The following is a 21124-nucleotide window of genomic DNA, read 5'->3' on the forward strand; positions in this document are numbered from 1 at the left end:
GGGATAGCAGTGGCGGGGGGTGGTGCTTCCCCGGTGACTCAATGGTAAAGAGTCCGCCTGCAATGCAGGAGACATGAGTTCGATGATTCCCTGGGTCAGGAAGGTCTCCTGGAGGAGGAAATGGCAACCCATGTCAGTATTCTTGCTTGGGAAATCCCATAAGATATCAGGGTCAGACATGACTGAGCACATATGCAAATTAGCAGTGGGGATGCTCAGAGGGGACAGAATTCTGGATGCGTTTTCAAGGTAGAGCAAATCATAGTTCTTTTTTTAATGGATGTCAAGGATGATGCAAATCTTTTTGGCCTCAGTAACTGGACTAATGAGTAATGGGGTTTGGAGCAGGTTTGGGATCACGTGAAAAGCTCACTGTCGGTAATGTACCTTGAAATGCTTATTGGCCATACAGGCAGAGAGATCAAGAAGGTATTTGGACGTCTGTTTGGTGTTCAGAGGGAAGATTCAGGCTGGAAATATACATGTGGGAATGGTGATTGATACTCAATGTGAGTGCTGGGGATGGGGATTTTAGAGAGATAAAGGTGAGGGAAAGGAAGGAGGCAGATATAGCACCAGGTTTTGGGCTTGGACACTTGTTAAAAGTGTCATTCTTTGTTAGGGAACACAGTGTCAAGAGGAGGCTAGGTTTTGCATATGTTTAATTTTAAAGATCTGTTTAACTGGAACTGGAGATAATCTAGGAAATTATGTTATCTAAATTGATCCTCTTATAGATGAAGAAACCAAGGTTCCAGAATTAGCTAGATTGAATTAGAATGACCAAGTGCTCTTTTTGCAATACTAGGGTGCCTGTAATTACAGGTATGCCTATAAAAGGTACATCTCTCCAATTCTGAAGTTGACCTAGTCATCCCTAGACAAAAAAACAAAAACAAAGAAAGAAAAAGAAAAAGAAATTGGTTAGATTGGCTCTCAGATCATGTAGAAATTCCTATCTATTTGGGAGAAGGATTTGATTCCAATGTAGATTAAGACTGGGCTTTCCAGGCAGCGCTAATGGTAAAGAATCTGCCAATGCAGAACACAGAAGAGACGTGGATTTGATCCCTGGGTTGGGAAGATCCCCTGGAGGAGGGCATGGCAACCCACTCCAGTATTCTTGCCTAGAAAATTCCACAGACAGAGGAACCTGAAAGGCTACAGTTCATGGGGTTGCACAATGTCAGACATGACTCAGCATGTATGCACATGCAAATCTATCACCCAGTCTGGCAGAAGAAGCTCTTAATTGCTCCCTTTCCCTGAGTAAGATATTTATTAGCTGTTTACTCATCAGCTAAATTGTTGTTGAGGAGGTCCTGAGGGCCAATCTCAACCCTTTTCTTTGGCCTGATTCCCTACTATTTCTAATCCTCATTTTCATTAAGAAGTGTAGATTTCTGGCAAGGGAGAATGGTAGTATGGGGCGGGGGCAAGGCTTTTGGGGGAAGTGAAAAAAGAGTGTTTATGAAGTAAGCACGGGAATATTCTTGAAGAGAGTAGGAGAGAGGCTGGTGAGTCCCAGCTGTCCCATGGCAGGGTCCAGCATGACAGCAAGAGCTCAGAGAAAGGTGTCCATGGAGGGGAGTTCCATGGCACAGTCAGGATTTCTGCACCCTGCAAAGGAGAGAGCTGTCAGTCATCAAGGTCCTAGTTACAACCGCAGGGTACCATGACAGTGACAATTAGCAGTCTTTCCCCTTTTATCTCAAGACAAAGTAAGCCTTTTGGATTTTGGCATGACCCTTACAAGTAGCCTGGTTGATGGCTGAAATGGATTTCCCCATTAAACTGTTGAGGAGTAAGTTCAGAGTTAGGGCTGCTGCTTTTTAGTAGCTTCAGTCATACCCAACTCTGCAATTCCATGGACTGTCACCCATCAGACTCCTCTGTCTGTGGGATTTCTCAGACAAGAATACTGGAGTGGGTTACTATTAATTAGTGGAGAAGGAAATGGCAACCCACTCCAACTTTCCTTCTCCAGGGAATCTTCCTGACCCAGGGACTGAACCCGCATCTCTTACATCTCCTGCCTTGGCAGGTGGGTTCTTTACCACTAAGCCACCAGGGAGGCCATCAGAGTTAGGACTAACCTCATTCAAATAACAGAGAAAAGTCTTCAGACTTAGAGTCACAGCAGTAATTGCCTGATGTTGGTGAACCGAAGTAAGCTTTTCAAATAAAAATACGCAGGGAACAACATTCAGAACCCCTGCCGCATTACTTCACCTTCCAGCCTCTGAGGTTCTCCTGGGAACCTCCTCACTACTGCCTATGACGCAGGATTGTTGGGGGATTAAATGGCAAGGTGTGCCTAGGATGTAGCTAGCATTCAATAAAAGGGACTGATTACCATTCTGTCAGCATAATATCCAAGAAGCACCCCGCAAACGAGACAAGTAGTACTTATTTCTGACAATGGTCAATGCCAAAATTCATCCAACGGTTAATTTCAGACAATTGTGTTAAAAGCCAAAGCATGTTTATTGTGAAAGCGGAAACTTAGTACATTTTGGGCCTCAGTTCTTTTACTGAAACTTCAGTAAAGGCTTTCTCCTAGTCCGCTGAAAATTGCTGCTTGGCAACCTGGAACAAGTAATCAAAAGAATAAACAATCTATTTCAAAATGAGTTAGAAGACTCTCCACCTTCTAGTGTCTTTCTCTGTTAACATGATAGGATCTCATTAAATATATAAACTCTGCCGACTGATAGATATTGTAGTATAGTTGAAGTATGGAGAGGACCCTAAGTTACAATATTCAAATATAATGATATTTTTGGAAAGCAGGCATTTTTGATTCAGATATGTATTTATATCAGTTAAACACAGAATATAGTTTAACAGTAATTGTGTTTTGATTCTCTGTATTCGAAGAAGTTAGTTGATGAGAAAGAAGGAGAAATTTATTGTAGAAATGATACCTCAGTTAAAATTTCTTTATATGTAATAGAATCTATAGTATGTGTGTGTTAGTGGAGAAGGAAATGGCAACCCACTCCAATTTTCCTTAAACAAATTTCCAGATACTAAAAAGAGAAAAAAATAAAATTCTGTGATTACATAATCCATTTTCCTTTCATTTGAAGGTTAAGCTGTATTCTGCTCAAAATAAACAGACAGAAACACCAAAAGCTGAGTTCAATTAATTTATTATTGCTGCCACTTATGGGTACATTTTCCCAGTTCTTTGTCTCAAATCCCAATGATGCTTTTATACTTGCAACACATATTCATCTCCATTTTCCCTGTGCTGAAATGTCTGACATAGGAATATGAGGTATTTCTCAGAAAACAGAGTAGTAAGGTGTAGGATGAAATGTTTGGGCAGTATTTCTTACATCACATGAAATTCATTATGAAATGCCACTAGATACAGTCTTTCATTACATTTAGCAAGCTTGAAATTTCTGTTTCTTATGTAGAATAGAAAAGGGAATGTGAATTATATAAAAGTTGAATGTAATTAAAAATAAAAATATATCTTAAATATTCACATTACATACCTTGCAAAGCCTTCAATGAGTCACAAAATCTTAGAAATTATTATTAAAATGCTTCTCTTTTTCTCCATTTCCCCAGAAAATCAGTTCCTAATATATTTCTGTATATTATATGAAATTAGGACCTGCCAGAACCTCAAAAGATGATATTGAAGAACAAAAAGTTAATTAGGAAAAGCAGATACTTTTAAAAACATTAAAATTCTCACTAATATTAGATGAAATCAACCTAAACCTGGTAAATCAGTTTTTAAGAAACTTAAGCACTTATTTTCCTTTCATTTTATATCCAATAACTGCATCAAACCTAATATCAATCTTTCGTTTTAAAATTGCCTGGAAACGCTCAGGAAGGACCCTAAAAGAAAGATACATAAAAATAATTAGGAAATTAATATTAAGTGCATTTGTAAATTATCTTTAAGAATACTTATATTTAAAAAAACAGAATACTTATATTTATCATATATCATGCCCATGTTAAGTAAGATTAAGAACATTAACTCTGAGTCACTTTTATGTGTTCTTTCCAAAGAAATCCAATTCCTTTTGAAAAGGGAAAGAGAAGAGGTTTCGCTTCTTTACGGTAAGAGTGACTTGAAAGATTTAGCCTTCAAAATAAATATACTTGAATATTTTTTAAAATACCTAAAAGACAAGGTGTATAGAACTGAATAGTTCAGATGCTCAGTTCAGTTCAGTTCAGTCACACAGTCTGGAAGAAGCACAAGCTGGAATCAAGATTGCGGGGAGAAATATCAATAACCTCAGATATACAGATGACACCACCCTTATGGCAGAAAGTGAAGAGGAAGTAAAAAGCCTCTTGATGAAAGTGAAAGAGGAGAGTGACAAAGTTGGCTTAAAGCTCAACATTCAGAAAACGAAGATCATGGCATCTGGTCCCATCACTTCATGGCAAATAGATGGGGAAACAGTGTCAGACTTTATTTTTTGGGGCACCCAAATCACTGCAGATGGTGACTGCAGCCATGAAATTAAAAGATGCTTACTCCTTGGAAAGAAAGTTATGACCAATCTAAATAGCATATTCAAAAACAGAGACATTACTTTGCCAAAAAAGGTACGTCTAGTGAAGGCTATGGTTTTCCCAGTAGTCATGTATGGATGTGAGGGTTGGACTGTGAAGAAAGCTGAGCGCCGAGGAATTGATGCTTTTGAAGTGTGGTGTTGGAGAAGATTCTTGAGAGTCCCTTGGACTGCAAGGAGATCCAACCAGTCCATTCTAAAGGAGATCAGTCCTGGGTGTTTTTTGGAAGGACTGATGCTAAAGCTGAAATTCCAGTACTTTGGCCACCTCGTGTGAAGAGTTGACTCATTGGAAAAGACCCTGATGCTGGGAGGGATTGAGGTCAGGAGGAGAAGGGGACGACAGAGGATGAGATGGCTGGATGGCATCACCGACTCGATGGACATGAGTTTGAGTGAACTCCAGGAGTTGGTGATGGACAGGGAGGCCTGGTGTGCTGCAGTTCATGGGGTCGCAGAGAGTCAGAATGCAAAAGTAGGAAGTCAAGAAACACCTGGGGTAACAGGCAAATTTGGCCTTGGAATACGGAATGAAGCAGGGCAAAGGCTAATAGAGTTTTGCCAAGAGAACCCACTGGTCATAGCAAACATCCTCTTCCAACAGCACAAGAGAAGACTCTATACATGGACATCACCAGATGGTCAACACCGAAAGCAGATTGATTATATTCTTTGCAGCCAAAGATAGAGAAGCTCTATACAGTCAGCAAAAACAAGATCAGGGGCTGACTGTGGCTCAGATCATGAACTCCTTATTGCCAAATTTAGACTTAAATTGAAGAAAGTAGGGAAAACCACTAGACCATTCAGGTATGACCCAAATCAAATCCCTTATGATTATACAGTGGAAGTGAGAAATAGATTTAAGGGACTAGATCTGATAGAGTGTCTGATGAACTATGGACAGAGGTTCGTGACATTGTACAGGAGACAGGGATCAAGACCATCCCCATGGAAAAGAAATGCAAAAAAGCAAAATGGCTGTCTGGGGAGGCCTTACAAATAGCTGTGAAAAGAAGAGAAGCAAAAACCACAGGAGAAAAGGAAAGATATAAGCATCTGAATACAGAGTTCCAAAGAATAGCAAGGAGAGATAAGAAAGCCTTCCTCAGCGATCAATGCAAAGAAATAGAGGAAAACAACATAATGGGAAAGACTAGAGATCTCTTCAAGAAACTTAGAGATACCAAGGGAACATTTCATGCAAAGATGGGCTCAATAAAGGACAGAAATGGTATGTACCTAACAGAAGCAGAAGATATTAAGAAGAGATGACAAGAATACACAGAAGAACTGTACAAAAAAGATCTTCACGACTCAGATAATCACGACGGTGTGATCACTCACCTACAGCCAGACATCCTGGAATGTGAAGTCAAGTGGGCCTTAGAAAGCATCACTATGAACAAAGCTAGTGGAGGTGATGGAATTCCAGTTGAGCTATGTCAAATCCTGAAAGATGATGCTGTGAAAGTGCTGCACTCAATTTGCCAGCAAATTTGGAAAACTCAGCAGTGGCCACAGGACTGGAAAAGGTCAGTTTTCATTCCAATCCCAAAGAAAGGCAATGCCAAAGAATGCTCAAACTACTGCACAGTTGCACTCATCTCACACACTAGTAAAGTAATGCTCAAAATTCTCCAAGCCAGGCTTCAGCAATACGTGAACCGTGAACTTCCAGATGTTCAAGCTGGTTTTAGAAAAGGCAGAGGAACCAGAGATCAAATTGCCAACATCTGCTGGATCATGGAAAAAGCAAGAGACTTCCAGAAAAACATCTATTTCTGCTTTATTGACTATGCCAAAGCCTTTGACTATGTGGATCACAATAAACTGTGGCAGACTGGTTCCAAATAGGAAAAGGAGTACGTCAAGGCTGTTATTGTCACCCTGCTTATTTAACTTATATGCAGAGTTCAGATGCTAAAGGCTCTTAAAAAAAGAAACCTGACACTGGAAAGGAAGTAAGAATAGGAACTAATTTTTAGAAACTATTAAAATGTTCCACTAAGATACCAAAGAAGCAGAACTGCTAAAAGAAAATGCAGACAATATACTTGGTTTTGAACATAGTATTGAAAAAGTTCTTTAACAGAAGAGCTTAAATTCCTTCCATGTAAATGAAGGAAGTGGCACCTATGCCACAGTGTTCTTGTAAAGAATCGATGTGTTAACACAAAACGCTGGCTCATGTTGGTGTAGGGCAGAAACCGACACAGTACTGTCAAGCAATTATCCTCCAATTAAAAATGAATAAATTACAAAACATATAAAATGCTGTAAACAGTGATGGACACATAGTAGGTTTAATTTTTTTCTCCCTACCCTACACTTAAGCCATACTGAGGAACTTGTCACATTCCAATGAGCCTGAGAGAAACTAAACAGAGTATGTAAGTCAGTGTAACTATATACAGACATCTGCTTAGATGGAATTAAAATAAGGTTTGAAAATTGAGCACCAAACATTCACATTTCAGAGGAAAATCAGGGTAATATTAATAGTAGTGATAATTACAATGATAATAGCATCAATATATAAATATGTATTTTTATCATATACTAGATATTTTAAATGCATTATTCTGTTTATTCCTCACAGCCCTGCAAAGTTTTGCTGTTTCCATATGACAGATGAAGAAACTGAGCTTCAAAAAAGTTAGATAACTCATCTATGTTCATGCAGCGAGCAAGTTGTAAAAACACAGCTTCATCTAACTCTAGAACACAAACTGTGAATCTCTATGCTAAAGGTCTAGGTAATCTTTATTTAATCAACAAACAGACATTTTGGTGCCTCCTATGTGACAACCTGTCTAGCTAATTCTGGTGGCTCAGTGGTCAAGGATCCGTCTGCCAATGCAGAGACACAGGAGACTCGAGATCGATCTCTGGGTTGGGAAGATCCTTGGAGTAGGAAACGACAACCCACTCCAGTATTTTTGCCTGGGAAATTCCATGGACAGAAGAGCCTGGAGGGCTACAGTCCATGGGGTCTCAAAAGAGTCAGACATGACTTAGTGGTTAAACAACAACAACAAACGTGTCCATTAACTCTTCAAAGTGTGAGGATACAGTGATGAAAACCAGGCAAAATTCCTTCTCTCAGAGTTATATTCTAAAGGACTGATCACTGAGCACTTATATAATACAAGTGTAATGTGAAACACTTCACAGGTTTTAAGTCATTTATTCACCAAGAAGACCCTGAAGCTTTACTACCTAAACTTTAAGGTAGTTTCAACCATAGTTCCCAGCAGAAGGGGCTTTAAAAGCCTGACACAAGCCACTTGTGCTTTTCATCTCTTGGGTTTTTTTTTTGACTCTCTGTCAGTAACTCTCAGTGTATGATCTTTGAATCAAATGCCTGCAACAACTGCCTGTTGAAATAAGAGATGTCTGGATCCCAACTTAAACACCTTATATTAAAATCTCTAGAGGTAAGATCCAGGTATCTATTTTTTAAACTGACTTCCCAAGTGATCTATGTCACGGAAGCCTGACTCTAGGGACAAGCGGCAAGAGGCTTTTTTCCCCCTCTGACCTAAGCCATCTCTTCTGTTTCCCCTTAACCAGCCTCATTGGCAAATAGCCTTCCAGAAAAGTAACGGGGTAATGTGTTATGAGACATTCTTTAAACCAGCATCTTGGCTGTACATTGGAATTGCTGGAAGGCTGTATCTCTCAGAGACCAGGCCACACTACAGACCATTTAGATCAGAATCTTGGGAGCAGGTGTCAGGTGTTGGCATTTTTTTAAAAGTCTCAGGTGAATTCTAATGGCACCAAAGTTGAAAGCTACTGCTCCAAAGAAATGCTTCTCATATTTGAATATGCATACAGATCACCTATGGGTCTTACTAAAATGAAAATTCTGATTTGGGGAATCAGGAGATTCTGTATTGCAAACAAACTCCCAGGTGATGCTGAGGCTGCTGGTCCATGGGCCAGATCTGAAGTAGCAAGTCTCAAGGGTCTCTAAAATTATAAAAGATAACTTAGCAATTCCTTCAGTATAAAAGATTACTTAGCAACATGCTTCAGTATAATTTTGCACAAAGTAAGAGCTTAGTGATTATCTGTTGTATATTTAAAATGAATGTCTAAAACTTGACTATGATCTCCTCGAATATCAATGTCACATAATTCCATTATATAATAACGCTTAAAAATTACCCTCCTTCATATGCATGCATTTATGATAGGACTTCCAGAAATATACAAACTTCTTTCTTTAAAAAAATATTTTTTAAAAACTTATAGAAATTAGTTGCCTAATTGCTATTGCAATTAACTAATTGCTATTCCAATCTTGAAAGTCAAAGTTGCTCAGTTGTGTCTGACTCTTTGTGACTCCATGGATCCGACTCTTTGTGACTCCATGGATCCGACTCTTTGTGACTCCATGGACTATGCAGTCCGTGGAATTCTCCAGGCCAGAATACTGTAGTGGGTAGCCTTTCCCTATTCCAGGGGATCTTCCCAACCCAGGGATCGAACCCAGGTTTCCTGCATTACAAATGGATTCTTTACCAGCTGAGCCACAAGGGAAGCCTAAGAATAAGGGAGTGGGTAGCCTATCCCTTCTCAGTGGATCTTCCTGACCCAGGAATCGAACTGGGGTCTCCTGCATTGCAGGTGGATTCTTTACCAACTGAGCTATTAGGGAAGCCCATTCCAATCTTGCTTGAATGATTAACAAATGTGGTTTTAAAAACGGATGGCTTCCTTAAGCTTAACTATTGTTTTTATTAACTTAATCCATGTAATCGTACTGTATCAAATTCCTGGCTTTAAATCCAAGTGAAAACATGTAATAGAAAAATTTATCATGGGGACAAACATCACTGTCACTTACTTTTCCATTATTGACAAAAAGTTGAGAGAAGATGGAACAAAGATCATTTTCTGTTCAGTCAGGATCCCATCTATCAGCTTGTTTACCACTTCCTCAGGTTCCAGGGTGGGTCCCAAACTGAAACAGAAGTAGTCTTCAGAACCAAAACATTTCACTGAGCCTTCAGCTTTGGTTTGGTGCTAAACGAGTATGTTAAGTTACCATACAAACCATTACATAACTGACTTATAGTTAGCATCCAGCCCAACACAGGTGCTCAAAAATGGTATCTATTTTAGCAATAATAATAACAAAATAAAGCCACTTATTTAGCGCTTATAAGGGAATAGCAATTAGCCAAGATGGCAATGGTCAGTCTCTCTTGCCCCCCGCCCCCCGCCCCTCCCAATCCTCTTGCTCACGCCCCACATCCTGTAAACAATGACTCTGCATGGCTATGGAACAGCTGAGATTATTTATAGCACTGCACACACACATCATGATGTACTCACTTGGCCACATGCCATCGTTGTTCTGTATATCTATATAAGCACCACCTGAACAGCCCTTGCGGCTGCATCAGCCATCAGCAAATAAAGCATGTCTGTAGTTCCTAAGGCTCCTCGCATCTTCTTCCAGCTTCCTAGCTCACACCTTGCCTACCCTGGGTTCAGCAAACAGCAAGACAGTGCTTATTATGTACTGCATACTATGTTAAACATTCTACCCAGATCATCTCACTAAAGTTTTCCAACAACTCTACAAAGGGGAGATACTAGAGTCCTTATTTTGCAAATAAGAACTATAGGAATAACTAGGACTCAAATTAATTTCACTAGATTAGAACTGATAAATTTCATTTTTAAATTTCTAGAAGTCTTAGGAAAGAAGTCAGATTCCATAATATGTATTATTCTATTAAGACAGTTTAGTGAACCATTTCTGAAGAATCAGAAAAATTAAAACATAGGACTACGCCCAGCTCTAAGTCCTTGATCTCCATATGGAATCTTTATTAAGCCTTGTTTTAATTTTCAGCTTTGTTACTTAGCTCACGTTACATCTTTACTGTGTAATCATCCTGGCATATGTACTGCTGAGTAGATGCAGTCCCTAGAAAGTGACCTTGGTCATCTGGGTGTTGAAATAAGGGCCCTTAGGCTGGAGTTGCACCAGAGTTGGTCCTGAGCTTTTAACATCTTATTAATGACTTAGAAACAAAAAGATGCATAATCAAATTTACTCACTAAATTGGCAAATGTCATCAAACTGGGTGACTAACATTTTGGGGGGCAGATTTTAACTGTGTGTGACTGGTTAAGTGGGACAAAATTAAACAAATTGAATGAGATTCTTTAGGAACAAATACAGAATAGCTCATTCAGAAAGAAGAAGACGCACCAAAGTAAGACTGGGACAACTGGAAAGTGTAGCATGTACTTAAAAGTGAACATGAGGGGACTTCCCTGACGGTCCAGTGGTTAAGAATCCACCTTCCAATGCAGGGGACATGAGTTCGATCCCTGGTAGGGGAGTTTAGATCTCAAATGCCTCTGAGTAACCCAGCCAGCACACCACAAGCAGACTGCCGAGCTCTAGGGCCAGTGCTCTGCAACAAGAGAAGCCCTCACACAGCGACAAAGATCCAGCACAGCCAAAAAAGAAAAAAAAAAAAAGTGAGCATGATAACTGGATACATGAAGGAAAACAGAACTTAAATCACACGTGATATAATCTCTCATTCTCAGCATTGTGTTGTTGTTTAGTCGCTCAGTCGTGTCCGGACTCTTGTGACCCCATGGACTGTAGCCTGCCAGGCTCCTCTGTCCCTGGGATTTCCCAGGCGAGAGTACTGGAGTGGGCTGCCGTTTCCTTCTCTGGGGACCTTCTCAACCCAGGAATGGAACTCGCGTCTCCTGCACCGGCAGGTGGATTCTTTACCACTGAGCCACCAGGAAGTTCATTCTCAGAATAGGTCATTTATTAGAATCCTGGGTTTACCCCAGGACCCTGGTGCAACAATATTACATATGAAATGCAGAGGAAATGTAATAATGAAAGTGATGGATTTTGGCTCAATAGAGGCACCAATGAAAAGCAATGAGAACTTAAAGAAGACTAAGCAGTCCTTTAGCCTGTGGGATTAGCAGGTAAACAGTGCCAAGCAGGGGGATTCTAGAAACTGAAGGATGTTTATGCCTTGAAAAGTGTTGAGAGGGAAATCCAAGCATATTGCAACCAGGCTTCCGTATCCACAAGCTCCATCAAATCCCACAAACACCTGTGCAAACGGGACTGCACGTATTCATTCACACTGTGGCCTTGCTAACCTACCAATCCAGTGATGTTGGACTGACTGAACCTCTTCGTTACTTGATCTCTTTACCTAAGGTCTTAGCCTCTGCCGGAAGAATTTTCACTGAATTTAAAGATTGTCTAATAGCATGATATTAAAAAGACTGTAAGAAAAGCCTTCCAGAAAAAATTCAGTTTCTTGGCAAAATCAAACCTAAATCATTAAAATGTCAGTATATGGAAATACTTTTTCCTCAATAGTCTAATGTTAACAAGAGTTGCAAATCCTATTAAATAAATATAGATAATGGATTTTGTTGAAACTATTCAAAAACACTTCAGGCCTATCTGTTGGGATGGAGAAGACGAATGCATGTGGGATCTTAAGAATACTTAGGAAGAAAGTATTTTCAGGTAGAAGAACTACCTGAGTGGTTATCTAATTTCACCACTTAGGTAGCTGAGTAATTTGGGGGATGACATCTCTACTCTTCAAAATTGTTTGGTTTTGTACTTAATTGGAAAAAAGGACATAATGCAGTGGTACCAACTGACTCTCCAAGGGACAGAGTTATCAGTTTTGTAGCATTTTCAGATTCTATGATATGAATACTCCCAACATAGTCAATTTCAAGTTACCAGCATGGTGTCACCAAAGGAATATAAGTTGTCTTCTGCACTCCACAGATAATATGATGGTTAAATGGAAAATGTACATATAAATACTTATAGAGTTGTATTATACAAATGTTACTTGTCACCTTCTTATATAACAACTTTTTTATGGTACTAGCCAATGAAAAACTAATTATTTTTCTGCGTGCGCTAAGTCACTTCAGTCGTGTCTGATTCTTTCCAACCCTATGGACTGTAGCCTGCCAGGTTCCTCTGGCCATGGGATTCTCTGGGCAAGAATACTGGAATGGGTTGCCATTCCCTCCTCCAGGGGATCTTCCTAACCCATGGATTGAACCTGAATCTCTTACATCTCCTGCATTGGCAGGCGGGTTCTTTACCACTAGTACCACCTGAGAAGCCCAATCTTTCTGTGGAACCCACAAAAGCTAAATTTTTAGAGAAAATAAATTTTGTTATGTATATTACACATAGGAGAGTAGACATTTTAAAACAATGTATCAGAGCATCCAATTATTCTTGACAAATAAATCCAGATTATGTGGCATTGTTTATATCACTAATGGAAAAGAAAAACGTATTTAAGGCAAATGCATTTAATTTAAAAGTATTCATATACCTAATAATAATGCCCCCAAATATATGAAGCAAAAAGTGACATAATTGAAGAGAGATATGGACAGTTTGAAAATAAGAGCTGGAGACATTAATCCTACTTTCAACAATGGATTGAACAAATACACAGACGATCAGCAAGAAAGGACTTCCCTGGCGATCCAGGGCTTGGGTTCAAGTTACCAGCATAACTACTGCCAGAGGCCTGGGTTCTATCGCTGGTCAAGGAACTATTATCTCACAAGCCATGAGGTGCAGCCAAAAATTAAAAACAAAAATCTCAAATCAATAACCTAACTTTCCAACTGAAGAATCCAGAGAAAAGAACTGACTCTAAAGCAAACAAATAAAGGAAATAATAAAGATTAAAGCGGACATAAATGAGAGAACAGATAACAATAGAGTCAATAAAACCGAAAGCTGGCTCTTTGAAAAGATCAACAAAACTGACAAACCTTTTTCGAACCAAGAAAAAAAGAGAAAGAGAAACCATTGAAATCAAGAATAAAACTGAGTTCATTACTGAGTTCACTACTACTAATCTTACAGAAATAAAAGGGACTATGAAAATATGATGAATAACTATATGTCAAGATTAGATAAGCTAGATTAAATGTACAAATTCCCAGGAACACACAAAGCACCAAAACTAACACAAGAAGGAACAGAAAACATGAGTAGCGTGTTAAGAAAAGATCTTTAACAAAAGATTTAACAAAAGTAATCAAAAAACTCCCAGCAAAGACCAGCACTAGAGGGCTTCATGATGAACTCTACTGGAGTTTAAAGAATTAACACCAGTCCTTCTCAAAGTCTTTCCAAAGACAAGAGGAGAGAACTCTTCTCAACTCATCCTATGAGGCCAGAATAACCCTGTTACTAAAGCCAGAGAAGGATATCACTAGAAAACTACTACCAATATCTCTTCTGAATACAGATGCAAATATACTCAACAAAATACCATCAAATCAAATATAGCAATAAGTTAATGTAATATGCCATATTAATAGAATGAAGGATAAGCCCACATGATCATCTCAATATGCATGGAAAAAGCATTTAACAAAATCTAACAGTCTTTCATGAAAAAAAATCACTCACCAACCCAGGAACTTAAGGGAACTTCCTTAACCTTATTTTTCTAAGCATTTGTACAAGGCAGTCTGATCTGTATAACCAGAGTGAAACAGAGAAGATAATAGGAGTTATTAAACATGAAAAGATGACTGTGAGCCTTTCTGATAATCAAAAATATACAATCACATAGAAGCGCTGTCTTTTCCTATCATAGTGGCCAAGACTAACAGCGCTGGATCACTGAAAAAGCAAGAGGGTTCCAGAAAAACATCTACTTCTGCTTTATTGACTATGCCAAAGCCTTTGACTGTGTGGATCACAATAAACTGTGGAAAATTCTGAAAGAGATGGGAATACCAGACCACCTGACCTGCCTCTTGAGAAACCTGTATGAAGGTCAGGAAGCAACAATTAGAACTGGACATGGAACAACAGACTGGTTCCAAATAGGAAAAGGAGTATGTCAAGGCTGTATATTGTCACCCTGCTTATTTAACTTCTATGCAGAGTACATCATGAGAAATGCTGGGTTGGAGGAAGCACAAGCTGGAATCAAGATTGCTGGGAGAAATATCAATAACCTCAGATATGCAGATGACACCACCCTTATGGCAGAAAGTGAAGAAGAACTAAAGATCCTCTTGATGAAAGTGAAAGAGGAGAGTGAAAAAGTTGGCTTAAAGCTCAACATTCAGAAAACTAAGATCATGGCAGCTGGTCCCATTACTTCATGGCAAATGGATGGGGAAACAATGGAAACAGTGGCTGACTTAATTTTGGGGGGCTCCAAAATCACTGCAGATGGTCACTGCAGATGGTGACTGCAGCCATGAAATTAAAAGACGCTTGCTCCTTGGGAGAAAAGTTATGACCAACCTAGTTCAGTTCAGTTTAGTCACTCAGTCGTGTCTGACTCTGCGACCCTATGAACTGCAGCACGCCAGGCCTCTCTGTCCATCACCAACCCCCGGAGTCCACCCAAACCCATGTCCATTGAGTTGGTGATGCCATCCAACCATCTCATCTTCTGTCGTCCCCTTCTCCTCCTGCCCTCAATCTTTCCCAGCATCAGGGTCTTTTCTAGACAGCATATTAAAAATCAGAGACTTTACTCTGCCAGCAAAGGTCCATCTAGTCAGGGGTATGGTTTTTCCAGTAGTCATGTATGGATGTGAGAGTTGGACTATAAAGAAAGCTGAGCGCAGAAGAATTGATGCTTTTGAACTGTTGTATTGGAGAAGACTCTTGAGAGTCCCTTGGACTGCAAGGAGGTCCAACCAGTCCATCCTAAAGGAGATCAGTCCTGGGTGTTCATTGGAAGGACGGATGTTGAAGCTGAAACTCCAATACTTTGGCCACCTGATGCAAAGAGCTGACTCATTTGAAAAGACCCTGATGCTGGGAAAGATTGAGGGTGGGAGGAGAAGGGGACGACAGAGGATGAGGTGGTTGGATGGCATCACCGACGCAATGGACATGAGTTTGGGTAAACTCTGGGAGTTGATGATGGACAGGGAGGCCTGGCGTGATGCGGTTTGTGGGGTTGCAAAGAGTCGGACACGACTGAGTGACTGAACTGAACTGAACTGAATATTCAAAGTTGGCAAAGGTGAGAGGAATGGACACTTTATACCCTGCCAGTGGGAGGATAAATTAAAACAATCCTTCAGGACGGTAATCTAATATATCAATCAAAAGTAAGTCCCTACTTTTTGACCCAATAATTTGTTTCAAAAAAATAATTATAATAAGATGGTTGAATGTTCACTGCAGCATTATTTACAACAGCTAGGACAGGGAGGCATCCTAGATGTCCATCAGTAGATGAAAGGATAAAGAAGCTGTAGTACCTATGCACACGGAATATTACTCAGCCATAAAAAGGAATGCATTTGAATGAGTGCTAACGTGGTGGATGAACCTAGGGCCTATTATACTGAACGAAGTAAGTCAGAAAGAGAAGAACAAATATCATATATTAACACATACATATGGAATCTGGAAAGATGGTACTGATGAGCCTATTTGCAGGGCAGCAACGGAGATGCAAACATAGAGAACAGACATGGACACTGGGGAGGGGGTAAGAAGGAGACGCTGTGACGAATGGAGAAAGTAGCATGAAAACATATACACTAACATATGTAAGACAGATAGTAGGAATTTGTTATGTGACTCACGGAACTCAAACCAGGCCTCTGTGACAACCTAGAGTCGGGGGATGGGATGGGAGGTGGGAGGCAGGCTCAAGAGGGAGCGGCCATATGTATACTATGGCTGATCCATGTTGATGTACAGCAGAAACCAACAAATTTGTAATTATCGTTCAATTAAAAATAAATTAAGAAACAAATAAAAACAAGGGAAAAGAAAAAAATAAGATGGTTGGAAAGGCAAGCAAAGATACACACACACTTACATATATACATGTGAATATATAAACACATAATGTATATATGCATATGTATACATGCACACAAAAATATGCATTTATTGCAATAACGAAAGATTTGAGATCTAAATGTCCCTCAACAGAGAAAATTGCATCCAAGGATCATTAGGCTAACATTAAAAAGAATAATGTGAGACTTCCCTGGCAGGCCAGCCATTAAGACTCTGAGTTTCCACTGTAGGGGGTATGGGTAGGATTCCTGGTCTGGGGACAAAGAACCCACATGCCACATAGTGTGGCCAAAAATAAAAATAAAGAAACAGTAAGGTAAGAAAAAGGAAGAGAAAGGTAGCTCTTTGGGCTTCCCTGGTGGCTCAGACGGTAAAGACTCTGCCTGCAATGCAGGACACCAGGCTTCGATCCCTGGAGTAGGGCATGGCTACCCACTCTAATATTCTTGCCTAGAGAATCCGGTGAACAAAGGAGTCCAGCGGGCTATAGATCTTGGGGTTGCAAAGAGTCGGACATGACTGAGCACATGCACACAAGTTAGCTCTTTATATATCAACACAGAAAGCTAACAGCAGCATATTGTTATCAGCAAGGTAGCTTATATAAATAGTATGTATGTTTCCATGTACCAGAAAAAGGAAATCAATTAGGAAGTGTAGACGCTTTAAAAGCAATGAAGCTATTTCCAATGAAACAATATACATTTTAAAAATAATGATTCTTGGGGAAAAACTTCAATGAAAAATTATGTTGAAAAAAGAAAGCTAGGAATAGAGTGGCATTTGGAGTCAGGGACCCCGGAAAGAATTCCAGTCTGCCATTCTGGGACTGCGGAACCTTGGGGAATTCTCTTAACTTCTCCGAGTTTCAGTTTCTTTGTCCATAACATGGGCAGATTGTTAAAAGGATTAGAGCTGGGGGAGGAAACCTATGGTGTGGATCCAAGTCAAGTTCTCCCGTCTCAAAGATCAGAGGTAATTTATGTCAGGTATGTAGACCTAGTAGGGTACCTGGCATTTCGTAGGCTTTCAATGAAAGGTGGAAAAGTGAAAGCTGCTCAGTTGTATCTGACTCTTTGTGACCCTGTGGACTGTAGCCCGCCAGTCTCCTCTGTCCATGGAATTCTCCAGGCAAGAATACTGGAGTGGGTAGCCATTCCCTTCTCCAGGGGATCTTCCCAACCCAGGGATCAGACACAGGTCTCCCGCACTGCAGGTGGATTCTTTACCGTCTGAGCCACCAGGGTACCTTGTATTTAGTAGGCTTTCAATAAAGGCTTTTAATAAGATGATTTCTTGATATCCAAGTGTATTTATTTTTTAATTAACTGATTTATTTATTTTTGGCTGTGCTGGGTCTTCATTGTTGCGAGGGTTTTTTTCTCTAATTGCAGAGAGCAAGGACTCCTCTCTAGTTGTGGTGGTCGGACTTCTCATTGCAGTGGCTTCTCTTGTTGCGGAGCACGGGCTCTGGGGTTTGTGGGCTCAGTAGTTGTGGCTCTGGGGCTCTAGAGCACAGGCTCAACAGCTGTGGTGCATGGGTTTAGCTTCTCTGAGGCATGTGGGTCTCCCCAGATCAGAAATGGAACCTGTGTCTCCTACATTGGCAGGTGGATTCCTTACCACTGAGCCACCGAGGAAGCCTAATAACCAAGTTTATTTAGCAAAAATAACTGTTAGCTGTCAAAACACTTACTTGGAGCACCTGGTTACACTTAATTCCAATAAACCTCAGATTATGCTACATTATAACCCTCACAGTAAAACAGTTTCTTTGCAGTGTGTTAGATATGTAAATATAATAACCAATAAGCTACATCTTTGATGTGCCTTAAAAGAGAATTTAAGTTCCAACATTAATATAAAACAAATTATTCTGAACTGGTCCCTTAGAGGAGGATTGCTTCCTTTTTTCTCAAAGGCTTGTCCCTCTGCAAAAAAAGGAAATTTCAATCTGAAACTCAGTTCTGCCAATTACAGTCAAGTTACTTGATCTCTCTAAGCAAAGTACTGTTGATGAGGTTTAAGAAAACTAGAGATTTTATTTAGTGTTCAAAATACAAACTGAAGTAAGAATTTTTCTGTCCTCTAATTAGAGCTCTGCTGGAGCATGCAGCGGTTGTGTGATGCTGGAGCGAGTTTGGGCAGCATAGTTTGGCCCAAGGTAAATAGCAGGAACACAGCTCCACCCATCAACAGAAAATGGGATTAAAGATTTACTGAGCATGGCCTGGCCCATAAGAGTAAGACAGTTTTCCCCACAGCCAATCCCTCTCATCAGGAATCTTCCATAAGTCTCTTATCCTTCTCCAGCAGAGGGCAGACAGACTGAAAATCACAATCACAGAAAACTAACCAATCTGATCACATGGACGACAGCCTTATCGAACTCAATGAAACTATGAGCCATGCCATGTAGGGCCACCCAAGACAGACGGGTCATGGTGGAGAGTTCTGACAAAATATGGTCTACTGGAGAAGGGAATGGCAAACCACTTCAGATTCTTGCCTTGAGAACCCCATGAACAGTATGAAAAGGTAAAATGATAGGATACTGAAAGAGGAACTCCCCAGGTCAGTAGGTGCCCAATATGCCACTGAAGATCAGTGGAGAAATAACTCCAGAAAGAATGAAGAGACAGGGCCGGAGCAAAAACAACTCCCAGTTGTGGATGTGACTGGTGATGGAAGCAAGGTCCGATGCTGTAAAGAGCAATATTGCATAGGAACTTGGAATGTTAGGTCCATGAATCAACAGGAGATGGCAAGAGTGAACATCAACATGTTAGGAATCAGTGAACTAAGATGGACTGGAATGGGTGAATTTAACTCAGATGACCACTATATCTACTACTGTGGGCAAGAGTCCCTTGGAAGAAATGGAGTAGCCATCATGGTCAACAAAAGACTCTGAAATGCAGTACTTGGATGCAATCTCAAAAACAACAGAATGATCTCTGTTTGTTTCCAAGGCAAAGCATTCAATATCACAGTAATCCAAGTCTATGCCCTGACCAGTGATGCAGAAGAAGCTGAAGTTGAACGATTCTATGAAGACCTACAAGACCTTTTAGAACTAACACCCAAAAAAGATGTCCTTTTCATTATAGGGGACTGGAATGCAAAAGTAGGAAGTCAAGAAACATCTGGAGTAACAGGCAAATTTGGCCTTGGAATACGGAATGAAGTAGGGCAAAGGCTAGCAGAGTTCTGCCAAGAGAACGCACTGGTCATAGCAAACACCCTCTTCCAAAAACACAGAAGACTCTACACATGGACATCACTAGATGGTCAACGCTGAAATCATATTGATTATATTCTTTGCAGCCAAGGTCAGCAAAAACAAGAGTGGGAGCTGACTGTGGCTCAGATCATAAACTCCTTATTGCCAAATTCAGACTTAAGTTGAAGAAAGTAGGAAAACCACTAGACTATTCAGGTATGACCTAAGTCAAATTCCTTATGATTATACAGTGGAAGTAAGAAATAGATTTAAGGGACTAGATCTGATAGAGTGCCTGATGAATTATGGACAGAGGTTCATGACATTATACAGGAGACAGGGATCAAAACCATCCCCAAGAAAAAGAAATGCAAAAAAGCAAAACGGCTGTCTGGGGAGGCCTTACAAATGGCTGTGAAAAGAAGAGAAGCAAAAAGCAAAGGAGAAAAGGAAAAATATACCCATTTGAATGCACAGTTCCAAAGAAAAGCAAGGAGAGGTAAGAAAGCCTTCCTCAGTGATCAGTGCAAAGAAATAGAGGAAAACAATAGAATGGGAAAGACTAGACATCTCTTCAAGAAAATTAGAGATACCAAGGGAACATTTCATGCAAAGATGGGCTCAATAAAGGACAGAAATGGTATGTACCTAACAGAAGCAGAAGATATTAAGAATAGGTGGCAAGAATACACAGAAGAACTGTACAAAAAAGATCTTCACGACCCAGATAATCACGATGGTGTGATCACTCACCTAGAGCCAGACATCCTAGAATGTGAAGTCAAGTGGGCCTTAGGAAGCATCACTATGAACAAAGCTAGTGGAGGTGATGGAATTCCAGTTGAGCTATGTCAAATCCTAAAAGATGATGCTGTGAAAGTGCTGCACTCAATATGTCACCAAATTTGGAAAAGGCAGCAGTGGCCACAGGACTGGAAAAAGTCAGTTTTCATTCCAATGCCAAAGAATGCTCAAACTACTGCACAATTGCACTCATCTCACACACTAGAAAAGTAATGCTCAAAATTCTCAAAGCAAGTCTTCAACAGTACATGAACCATGAACTTCCAGATGTTCAAGCTGGTTTTAGAAAAGGCAGAGGAACCAGAGGTCAAATTGCCAACATCTGTTGGAACATCGAAAAAGCAAGAGAGTTCCAGAAAAACATCTATTTCTGCTTTATTGACTATGCCAAAGCCTTTGACTGTGTGGATCACAACAAACTGTGGAAAATTCTGAAAGAGATGGGAATACCAGATCACCTGATCTGCCTCATGAGAAATCTGTATGCAGGTCAGGAAGCAACAGTTAGAATTGGACATGGAACAACAGACTGGTTCCAAATCGGGAAAGGAGTACAGCAAGGCTGTATATTGTCATCCTGTTTATTTAACTTGTATGCACAGTACATCATGAGAGACGCTGGTCTGGATGAAGTACAAGCTGGAATCAAGATTGCTGGGAGGAATATCAATAACTTCA

General features: G+C 40.1%; 1 protein-coding gene across 2 annotated transcripts in view; it reads right to left on the reverse strand.

Annotated features, from left to right (window-relative positions):
• Positions 1-3139: 3139 nt before the first annotated feature.
• The window catches only part of HSD17B11 (hydroxysteroid 17-beta dehydrogenase 11), a 48976-nt gene continuing 30991 nt past the window's right edge, over positions 3140-21124 (reverse strand). The window contains exons 6-7 of one of the 2 annotated variants that reach the window (XM_019963071.2): positions 9415-9531; positions 3140-3864 (exon numbers count right to left, since the gene is read on the reverse strand). In XM_019963071.2, the coding sequence (XP_019818630.2) occupies positions 3774-3864; positions 9415-9531 (208 nt within the window). In that variant the 3' untranslated portion in view covers positions 3140-3773. The remainder of the gene's footprint in view (positions 3865-9414; positions 9532-21124) is intronic. The other variant, XM_019963072.2, reaches the window with a different exon arrangement.

This window comes from Bos indicus, chromosome 6, assembly GCF_029378745.1.
Source record: "Bos indicus isolate NIAB-ARS_2022 breed Sahiwal x Tharparkar chromosome 6, NIAB-ARS_B.indTharparkar_mat_pri_1.0, whole genome shotgun sequence".
Lineage (NCBI taxonomy): Eukaryota > Metazoa > Chordata > Mammalia > Artiodactyla > Bovidae > Bos > Bos indicus.